The sequence below is a fragment of the Bos indicus x Bos taurus genome, chromosome 11 (assembly GCF_003369695.1).
Source record: "Bos indicus x Bos taurus breed Angus x Brahman F1 hybrid chromosome 11, Bos_hybrid_MaternalHap_v2.0, whole genome shotgun sequence".
NCBI classification, from domain to species: domain Eukaryota; kingdom Metazoa; phylum Chordata; class Mammalia; order Artiodactyla; family Bovidae; genus Bos; species Bos indicus x Bos taurus.
The window spans coordinates 74172147-74183253 of record NC_040086.1 but is presented as its reverse complement, the minus strand read 5'-3'; the positions used below and the strand labels follow the sequence as shown (position 1 = coordinate 74183253).

The 11107-nt window shown below is 48.6% G+C and overlaps 1 protein-coding gene across 6 annotated transcripts in view; it reads right to left on the bottom strand.

Moving 5' to 3' along the window:
* Window positions 1–302: 302 nt before the first annotated feature.
* The window catches only part of ITSN2 (intersectin 2), a 126244-nt gene continuing 115439 nt past the window's right edge, over window positions 303–11107 (bottom strand). For all 6 annotated transcript variants that reach the window (XM_027555941.1, XM_027555947.1, XM_027555942.1 and 3 more), the window contains 8 exons: window positions 8652–8750; window positions 6840–7007; window positions 6227–6442; window positions 5522–5643; window positions 4796–4878; window positions 2247–2330; window positions 1673–1846; window positions 303–1208 (listed from right to left, as the gene is read on the bottom strand). In XM_027555941.1, coding sequence (XP_027411742.1) covers window positions 1051–1208; window positions 1673–1846; window positions 2247–2330; window positions 4796–4878; window positions 5522–5643; window positions 6227–6442; window positions 6840–7007; window positions 8652–8750 — 1104 coding nt within the window. In that variant the 3' untranslated portion in view covers window positions 303–1050. The remainder of the gene's footprint in view (window positions 1209–1672; window positions 1847–2246; window positions 2331–4795; window positions 4879–5521; window positions 5644–6226; window positions 6443–6839; window positions 7008–8651; window positions 8751–11107) is intronic.

Sequence of the window (11107 nt, the reverse complement as noted above, 5' to 3'; positions counted from 1 at the left end):
CCTGAGGTTTCTACTCAGCAAGGCAAGCAGAGGAGATTAAAAGGGGACCATGTAGCTCCCAGAGACTCAGCCGTCAAAGAAACCAAACCCTAGAAACAGTAGGTATGTTGACCAGAGTCACATAGCAAGTCAGTGGCACTCAAGATGAGGCTCTGGGGCTCCTGCCCGCTCCCTCTGCACATTCTGTCCTGGGTGTGTCTAACTGTTGCAGAAAGGAAATTTGGTTTCGTTACAAGCAGTCCCTGAAATCACCTTTTAAAAAGGCCTTTCACATAGACAGTAAATCAGTCAGGCTTTGAAGCTACATTCATAAACTTATATTTTTATTCTCTTTCTGTACATATTGGCAATGATAAAGCTTAAAGATGCATGTCCTATGACAACGCAAAACAAGGGATTTACATAAATAATTTATACTTCAGAAAGTTAAAGTTGAAAAATATTTTCCGCATCATTAAGAGTTCACAGTATTTAAAGTAGATCAAGCTTTCTCCCTTAGATTTCAAACTATATTGTCTCAGCAGAGAATGATAACGTCTAGTCAGGAATAAAATGCTCAAGTTTCTGTTCCAGTCAGTGCACGAGTGGACACTGTTTACACAGCAGGCTGTTCCCAAGCTGAGGCTGCAGCACTTCTTTCCAGTCCTTCTCCTCCTGAGTGGCTGTGACCCAGCAGGGGCCACACGGTGTGGAATGGTTACAGCGTCACCCAAACCACCCACAGTGGACACATTCAACCAAGTGATAACGTCTGGTGGTCTGATGCCTCATTTCCACATAATACTTTGTATCGCCCTGAAAATGGAAACCCTGGCATCCAAACACAGCCGAACATGTTAACACTAATACAAGGCACTGTGCTATGGGGTTTGGTTTATTTCTAGGAAAGATCGTGTTTGCATAGATTGCGAGCGATTTAGTGTGCAATAAAACAGAGGCCCCAGCGCGCATGGCCTTGTGATGGATGAAGCCGCGTGACGCTCCTCCCGCTCAGGGGCAGCACCGGTTGTCTTCTCCGGCCCCAGCCCAGTGGGCAGATCCCTGAGGCCCCTATAGGAGAGTTTTCTGCTCAAAAAGCTGCAGGTCAAAGCGGACCCAGACCTCCCCGGTGGGGACCTCGTGCAGCAGGAGTCGGCGGGTTGTAGGGCCTTTGCTTTCTTGTTCTGTTCGAATTTTTGCCACTGGAACTTCAGTGCGACCCAGGAAATCTGGTGAACAGACATGAGTGTCAAAAGTCTTCTTTAAAAAACTGTTAAAAAAACTATCCTGGAGGGAGTGTCTGAAGCAGGATTTATAAAATGTTCGCATCCAAAACAAGTAACTCCTTTTGGTTAATGGCTGTTGGAGACTGAGTGGATGGATACGTGCAGAACAAGGGGTCTGTGTGAAGGAAGCTGCCTGTGGTGACCCCAAGCCTCGCTGGTCAGGGAGTGTCTCACCCGTTCAGCAGGTGCTACGAGCACAGCGTTTCCATCAGGTAAGCAGGGGTGACGGGGTGGGAGACTTGACACATACCTGAGGCCGCCCACCCCTTGCCCCCGAGAAGGGGCCCCACCTGTGGCCACTGAGAGCTCTTGAGGGCCATGGGCTGTATCACTGCCCTTAGGCATTCCAGACCCCGGATCCTAGTGTGTGGGGGGACCTTCATACCCCTTCCTGAGTTATACTTTACCGTCTGGTGAAAACTGATCTCTGTCGAACATGGTAAGACACAGCACGTCCTGATAGAGGTCCTTAATGAAGAACTGGCAGTTAAAATTCCATTTGGGATTTAGTGTGTCCTGGAGGGTTCTGGTGGTGTAGCTCTGGGAGCCCATGCTGATTTCACAGTACGGATTGCTCTTTCCTGAATGAAAAAAAACAAAACGTGGCATGTGATGGAGGGGCCTTCCTGGAGCAGAGCGGATATGGTGTTTCTCTATAGACCATGGCCTGTGGGCTCCGTTCCCAATACTGAGAGCATCCTAAACCTGGGGAGGAACCAACTGTGAGGGCTTGAGCAGGGCCACTCCCCAAGAGCAGGTGTCATTGCAGCCTGCTTCCTGCTTTCTCCACTCAGAAGCACCGAGGAAGGAGGCATCAGTACCCTCTGGGAAAATAGAGGAAGAATAATTTTGGCCCAATAACCATTTTAGTGGCACTGGAAATACCGACTTTCAAAAAGTGTCCCATTATTCAGTGTACAGAAGAGTCATAAGCAAAGAGCAGGGTTGTTACCACGTCTGTTGAATGAAAGAAGCATTTACCATTTGGTTTACAGGCTTTCAGTTCTGTAGCTTCAATGACATGCACCATCAGACGCCCGATGCCTGAAGACTTCTGAGAGCGAGCTACAAAAGAGGAAGACGAGTGACGTTAATTTCTTCTCTGAGAACACAGACAGTGTAGCTATGGCGCTAAGCTGTAAATACAGTCTATCTTTCTAACCAGCCCCAGCAGTCCCCAGCCATGCCTGCCACCTAAGCAGCAACGGGCAGACCAGCATGGGGCTGCTCTGTGCCTCCGCCCAGGCTGGGTCATCTGCTGGGGCACCCGGCAGCCATCTCTGCCTGTGGGCAGCCTGTGCACTCTTAAACACACAGGTCCAGTCTCACCGTGTATCATAGGCTGCCCGATTTGCAATTCTGGGTCAGTCCATCCCCTCTTCCAGGGGCAATGGTGGAGTGCAGGTTTTTAAAATTCATCCTTGTGTAAACCCCTCAACTGCCTGGCAAGTAGTGATATTCATAACATCATATTATATTCATTCAGCACTCAGAAGCAGCTACCATTTATTGGATACTTACTTTGTGTTGGGCATTTAAATAAGTTATATTATTTAAACTGCAATGTTTACTCTACAGGATAGCTCTTTATAACTGCCATTGTCATATATGAGCAAATGGCGTCTTAGAAATGACTATAACATGTTTATGTCACAGAGTCTCTAAATGGCAAGGTCAAAACTTAAAATGTCAGGCACCAAAGTCTACTTTCTTAGCCATTCCCCATAATTCCAATTACATATAAACACTTTAACTTATAACTTTTACTTAAGACCTTATTCTATTTAAGGAGGTACTCAAAAATGCTTTTAATATGGGGAGAAATGAGTTAGTGAACTCAGATCTTCTTGGTAAATGTAAAGATAGTTAAGCTGGGTTTGCTTGTAGGGGTTTAAAAACTAACAAGAAAGCTGCTTGGTGAGCTCCTGACTTTTCAAAACTCAGGGCAAGTAGAACTTTCTCTGTGAGAAGCAGCTCATCCCCCATGTGTGCCCTCAGCTCAGGAGGCCCTTGCATTCAGTCTCCTTGAAGGCAGGGCTGGGCTGTATTCATTTGCAGGCCTGGTTAAGCCTAGCACAGGGCCTGGCACAGAGTAAGTAATCAATAAATGTCTAAGAATTGAACACATGGAGAGTGCATAAATGTACATACAGATATTGCTGTGAAGCAAAACTAATAAAGAAAAACTTTGATTTATCTTTGACCAATTAAGAGATCATTATATGCTTTCTGAAAAGCTTCAATCATTGATTTTTCAATAGCAAGACTTTAAAGTACCATTAAAATAGGATTCAGTTAGCAAAAGCCAATTTACACATACCTTTCAGGAGTATGTAACAAAATAAGGGAAACCTGAATGAAAAAACATAAAGAGCTGCAACTCCAGCAGCCAGGAACACAAGTGGGAGGACTGGTCAGGGAAGGGCCTCATGCCACAGCCTGGTGGGAGACTGGGGGTCTTACCAGGGCTCTGCCACCATGAGAGGGCAGGATCAGACAGAGAACCATAGACAGGACCATAGAGAGAACATGTGGGACTTGGCAGCTGACTAGAGAGGCCTGGGGAAAGGGGGTGTCAGGGGGCACATTTCCAGCACATGGCCGAGGACAAGAGCTGTGCCCTGAGAGTCTCTGGAGGAGCTACTTCCGGCGGCGGGCGGTGGGGGGGTGGGGAGGGGAGTGGGGGGTGGGTGGGGGTGAATTCATCCCATGGGAGGGGTGCAGCAGGCGTGTCCGGAGAGCATGGGCTGGAGAGACAGCAGGCCAGCTGCAACCGCTGAAAGCACCACAGAGACATGGTGACATGAGCTGGGGAGGCCCAGAGCCAGGGCAGACTCACGGGGCGCAGTGGGAGGAAGCAGGACTAGGAGGGAGAGCAGGAAAGAAGACTGGGTGCTGGGAGAGCCTCAGGGGTGTCATGGGGGCCTGGGGAGGGAGGGTCCTCAATTTTCTGCTGTTGGGGGGTGCTCACTGGTGTCACATGAGCAAGTTGTCTGCACAGGGTGAGGGGACAGCAAGTGAGGAAGAGGGGGAGACTCAAGGTCCACGACCAGGTGTTGGGACAGGGAGGATGGGTGGGTCCCCAGGGGGGGCCGGGGTACAGGCTGGGCCAGGGAGGAGGAGCAGGGTGCAGAGGAGCTGATGGGAATCTTCACAGAGGTGAAGTCTGATGGAGTAAAAGGGACCAACAGGAGGTGGGGCCGGTTATGTGAAGGTCAGACCCTTCTGCCTGCAAACAGAAGTGAAGAGTAAATATGCAGGCAGGAGGGGCAGAGACTCTGTATGCCACAGGGGCATCCCGGGGCTTGTGCTGGACGACCCCCATCTGTGCAGTAGGCAGTGGAGGGGCTCAGGAGGCCCCCTGGAGTTTTGAAATGGCTGTGGAGGACGTAGTGGGCAGCAAGTCTGGTCTTTCAGGCTGTCCCTGTTTAGCCCCTCTCTGCAGCCTGGACTCTGAAGTTGGGACCCCACCCAGTCCCCAGGGCACCCTGGTGTGGCGAACTACAGCCCTCCAGGGCACCACCGACTACCTTGATAGGCCTTCTCCCGCTTCTTCTTTTCGGTGTCGATGTACTGCTCAGACGCGGCCTTGATCTTCTGGACCCAGGCCGTCCTGGAGGAGAAGCAGAGTGCAGCCATCACACACCTCCTTTAGGGTCACTCACCCAGAGCTCCTCACTCGGCTTTGAGAGCTTCCTAATCCTAGACCTAGCGTGAATGCAACTGAAGGGCTCGTTTGCTTATTGAGGATCAAGCTGAGAATTTCTAGACAGTTCTTGGTGGCACCAGGCACTTGTCAGGTGCTGGGCGCACAGAGATGGAAGATGCAGTGACAGCTGAGCACAGTAAATGACGGGCTCTGGTCACGCAGAGGGGGACCTGCACCAGAGGACAGCGGGCATGGCTGGCCGGGCAGGGAGGGAGGAGGCTCCCAGCAGAGGGCAGCGGGCGAGGGCAGGCGTCCCGGCCAGTGCAGGGATGGGACAGGGGGCCTCAGCAGGTGAGGGAGCACAGGCTGCCCCTGAGGGGTCGCGGCAGGAAGTGAGGTGTTGGTCTCCCCCTTCAGAAGACCCAGGACAGACCAGAAGCAGGGTGTTCGCGGTCACCGGGCCGTCTAAAGCCAGGCCTGCCAGTGCGATTGGCAGAGGCGGGGATGAGTAGGGTGGGAGCACAGACTGGAGGTGGGTTATGGTGGAGGGAGAGGTCAGGCTTTCTCCTGGGCCTCAAGGCAGGTCACACATGTAGTCAAGACTGACCTCTCGTTAATGTTGTCTGTTCGGAGGGTGTAGACCCGGTCAATGTGAGAGATGTGGAAGACAGGCTCGTCGCTGGAAGGGTCTGTGGGCAGTTTTACCAAGGCTTCATTCAGGAAAATGGGCTGAAAGAATAAGGGCCAAAACACAGGCTGTGAAATGGGTCGGAACCCTCCACCCACCTATGTCCAGAGCCTTGTCTGTCCCGAAGAGTCTTGCTGAGCAGTGGAGAGGGCTCTAGCTGCCAGAGTCTTTTACTCAGGAGAAAAGAAACTGCTTCCTCTTTCACGAAAGTAAATATCTGGGGTATATCAGCTGTTACTGAAGTGGGGACAGGAGCACCAAGTGTCCGTGACTGCTCACGTGACAGGGTCTCTCCACAGGCCCTGACATTCAGCCCTTTGTGTCAGCCTTGGTTTCACAGAGAAACCTGATGCTGAATGCGGACGGAGGCGGGACTGCCCGTTGTGTTTGCCGGGGAAGGAGCTGGAATCCACAGCTGGGATCTACGGAGGCTGTCAGAGGGCAGTGAAGGCCCAGCCACTCGGCTTCCTCCCTGGGAAGTGACTGACAATGGAGGTGTGAGCCATCTGGAGGCAGGTGAAGAGTCCCCTGAGGATGGCAAGGGCCCAGGCCAGGAAAGAAGTAGGCCCTGAAGAGAGAGGAAGCACCTCATTATGTGCCTGATGCTACTGCCAGGACACTTACCGTCTTATACATCTTGAACTGAGCATTGGACTTTGAGCTGAAAAGCTTCTCGGAGGCCGAGGAGACTGCGAACTGCTTGACCATGTAGGTGAGAAGCAGGAAGTCGTTGAAGAGGAACCCGTGTAGCTCCTTGTTGCTCTTGGTCTTGTACAGCTTTCCACTGTGCAGGAGCTTCCGGGGCCCCAGGCAGTTGGTGAGGGAGTTGAAAACAAGTTGCTTAAAGAGAGAAGAAGGTGTCACTTTGCAAGTCCCAGCACCCCTGGCAAGGTCCTAGGCCTGAGGGAGGGGTGGCAGACCTCTCCAGTGGGAATGTAGCTGTAATCTTTTACTTTCACACAGAAGCTCCTTATGTTTATTTCTCTTCAGAGTTCAGACCGGCGCAGTGAAAAAGATTACTTAGAAACCCACAGAACACTGACCCAGCTGAATTCAAAGAATGCAAAACATAAATCTCTCTATGAGAAAGGACAATGACAACCCAAGAAGGGGGCAGGATGCTGAGTCTGTATGGGCTGAGCTGAGGCGTAGACTGTCTACACTAGGAGAAGGCATGAACCTGGATCCCCACCCACAGCTTGCCGGGCGGCACCCAGCTCAGGCCCGCAGCCCTCACCTCCGCAAGCCCATCGCACTGCACGTGCGTCTGGATCCACTCCAGTCGGTCTGAATTTTCCTTCTCCCGAACTCCTTCATTCACTTGAGAGCAGAGCTCCTCTGCCCGCTCAAGGGCCAGCTTCAGAGAGGAGTGGTCTACATGATTCTCTGGGGTGTTCTCCAGAATCTGGAAGAGAGGGGCTGTTTCATGTGGGATGTCTTATGGCTTCCACCTGCCCCACCAGCCCAGGTGCTGGGTGCTGGGAATACAACAGTGAGCAAGACAGTCGTTCACCCTTGAGAGGCTCAGGGGCCCATGATGGGGAGATAGGTGACTCAGGGACAAGAGGGTGGGCCAAGTGCTATATGGACCAAGCGCCCTGCACTGTGGGTCTCTGTTGGCTCTCTGGCTGAGTCTGGGGTTGGGGGGTGGCGGTGTAAGGGTGCCTCCCAGTAATCCAGGTGAACCCTCCAGTATAAACTGGCTGCACCTTTGATAAGTGTGTTAATTTGCTGCAACCATTCATTGTATTTCTGGGGTCACTGATCTTTCTGAAAAATCTGCTGAAAGCAGTGAATCCCCTGTTACAGAATAAAACAATAAAACCATGATGTCAGCATGTAGGAAAATGCACTCATCTCATTCTGAAGTGACTGTACACTCCTGAAGGTAAAAGCATAGAGAATGCATCTTTGTGTGGTTGCTTGGAAATGGGTGGGCCTACCAGTAGACCACTATTGTCTGGTTTTCTGGGTTCACGGTCCCTCATTCACAGTCCCAAAATGTGAAAAACTCTGAAAGCCGAATGCTTTTTTCATTACTCATTTGGTGGCAAAACCTGACTTAAACTGAAGAGATGTACTAATTAAGTCTATGCCTAGTGATTATTCATTAACTTCACTTCAGACTCTTAACATGTTAGTTATCAGTGCTGCCCAGGCTTTGCTGGGGTATTATGTAATGCACAGCGTTTGAATTATATTCTGTATTCTGAAAAACATCTGGCCCCAAATATTTCAGGTAAGGGATTAACTGTGGATTACTGTGTATTAATGGGTCCGTCTGGTATCAGAACTGTGACATTAGTTCTGTATTAGTTTTGATGTGGCTAATTAGTTCTGATAGGGTCTAACATGGCTTATAGACTGGTGGTCAAGACATAATCAATAAAAGCAACAGTCTTATGGTATTTCTACTGTGTTTCTTTGTAAGATGACTGAAATTACCTCAACGATTACTTGTGGAATAATCCTTTGAAGGTCTGCCTTCTCCTTAGATGGTTTATTGGCTCAAGGGGCTCACATGGTGTCAAAAAGGTGAATGGAATTTTAGTGGGACTGTGTGATCAGCAAGCTGAGGTGGGGACCTCAGCGAGGGGATGTGTCTAGGACACTGAGCTGGAGACTCCTGGGATGTCCAGGTTAGGCATTTAGTTGGTAGATGACTGCAGATCTCAGGGGGAAGACTGGACCCCAAGGTTGTGGGACTAACAGGGGACTCTGTCTGGGCTCAAGATGGGCTCCACAGCTGGGGACCTAGAGGGTGTTGTTCTGTCTAGACAACATACATGCATAACCTTGAGAGGCCAGAGGCTTCCTGGCAAGGGGGAGGACAGGCAGCCCAAATGACCCTGGATATGTCTTTTATTTGCCCACGTCCAGGATTTATCCCTGCAGACAACATGTGTGTGTGTCTGTGGGCACACACACACACACTTGGTGCCTGGTGCATCAGACATGGAGTCAGACCATGTGGCAGGTGGCTGGCATGCTTGGAGGCTTCCTGACCATCAGCCTTGAAGGACCCTGCTTCTCCCCACTGGACACTCACGCTTCTGATGAGGAGTGGGTAGCGGGTGATCCTCTGCATGGGCTTCAGCAGGAAGCTGGAAAGGGGCATCCCTTTACACCGAGGGTCAGATGCCAACTTCTGCAAAATAATTGAGAGGCTCGTGAGGAAATCAGAGCCTAAGAAAAACGAGCGAACACTGGAACTACTCCTCACTTTGACATCTTTCAGATTTTGAATTTCTTTTAAAAACTCAGGATCCAAAATGATACCCATCAATTTAACAGTAGGAATATCCCACCTTGTGAGCCAGACCCCACGAATACTTTCAGTTCTTTCTTAAGGTGGTTTTGACAGGCTGTGCGAGCCTTCCCTCCATTACTGAGAAAGACCATGCTCTCTCAGCTGTCTTCCAAGTCCACTGACCTTCTCAGTCTTCCTCACTCCTTTTTTCTTTCCCCCCAGTGTCCCACTGAGTCCCACAGTGTAACCCAGACCATCAATGGAGCCGAATTATTCTCCTTTTCATCTGATGTTCCAAAGGCACCTCAATACCTCAGCATACCTCAAAATGAAGTCCTCGTCTTCTGTCATAAAAGCATCGTCTTCTACCTCTATTCCTATCGGAGTTGGTAGCATCATTCTGCACCCACCCGCCTCCTTCCCACACACCTAGGAGTCACCACTGATGCCAATCTGTCTTCTAAGCAGCTCTTGGTCTCCCCCACCTCTCGCTGTGCATCACTGGGCTTCATCAATGACAATACCATTTACTGAGCACCTGGCTGAGTCAGGCTGACACTGTCCTGCTGCTTTTTCTTCACTTGGCTAATTCACACTCATCTCTGAAGACTCAGATTAGCCTCCTCTACTCCAGGGTCTCCCCTCCCTTCCCGTGACCCTTTTCAAGCCCCTATGGCTTTCTTTATCATCACGCCATATCTGGACTGAGTAACACAGGTAGAGGTACCATGTTTGAGTGTCTCTATGACCTCCCATTCAGACTGTAAACTTCAGGAGGCCAAGGACCATATTTATTTGATTCTACACCTTGGAGTAGTACAGGACCTAACAGAGTAGCTAGTACTCTAGGACGATCACTTTTAACAACTGAAAAGTAACACATTTACTATAATTTACCTAATTATTCCCCACTTTAAAAATTGCCCCCTCCTTCTGTTTTTGGATATTCTATGTTTCTAAGATAAACATCTTCAAGCTATATATTTCGATATCTTCTGAGTGTTTTTAAAAACCAGCATTTTAGAATGCAGCTTGTTAGATCTACTTTTAATGTAATCAACACCATGCCTTTTATTTAAAGACTAAACACTTTTTATTTTTGCTATTGTTACAATCGTGGTGATACTGATATCCTATTTATACTGCTACTTTTATAACTATTTGAAAAAAAAATTAAATCTTTTACTATGATTTGGACAGCAAAGAGATCCAACCAGTCCATCCTAAAGGAAATCAGTCCTGAATATTCATTGGAAGGACTGATGCTGAAGCTGAAACTCCAATACTCTGGCTACCTGATTTGAAGAAATGACTCATTTGAAAAGACCCTGATGCTAGGAAAAACTGAAGGCGGGAGGAGAAGGGGATGATGAGAATGAGATGGTTGGATGGCATCACCAACTCAATGGACATAAGTTTGAGTAAACTCCGGGAGTTGGTGATGAACAGGGAGGCCTGGTGTGCTGCAGTCCATGGTTCACAAAGAGCAGGATATGACTGAGCAACTGAACTGAACTGAGAAGGTAAATGTCCTATATTTAATACTACAATTGATAATTAAAACATTCACATATACTCATAATTCTACATTTATCTAATTATTCTGGTGAATGTTTGTTTCTGTGATCTTGGGTTTCTTTCTATGCTTTTCTTCTAGTTCATTTCCAGGCAACCCCTTGCCTCCCACCGATTGAAGGGTTCTGTCCTCAGTGCTTTATATTGAACCATTTTTGCATTCCTGAGATCATAGTAAGATAAATAAATAAAATTAGCATTACTATGTGCTGGTCTCTGTGCTAAAGTACTTTAAAAGTAATATCTGATTATCTCCAGGTTACAGATGAAGGGACTGAAGGCACCAAGTGTTAGGAAAGTCGCCCCAGTTCCACAGTGGACTACAGTGTTGGGGCTGGGATTTCAGCCCACACAGTTGGAAGTCTGTTTCGTTACAAGCATGATATTGTGTTGCCTCCTGGAATGATCTGATTTGGTTACGTAAGCTATTTTATATTCTTCCTTTGAATAAGACGGGTATAAAATTAAAACAATTTACAAAATTAAGAAAGTAACATTCTGGATGCTTTTTGGAGTAGAAAATAGCTGTTTACATTAAGTAGGCTTAAAAAAATATGCTATTTAAGATGGGCAAAATAATGGTCCCAGAGCCAAGAAAAAATTCAATTCAACAGGAAAGGCAACTCAAAGCAGTCAGAAAATTCTCTGCCATATTTGTGTTTCCCCCCGTGGACAGAGGA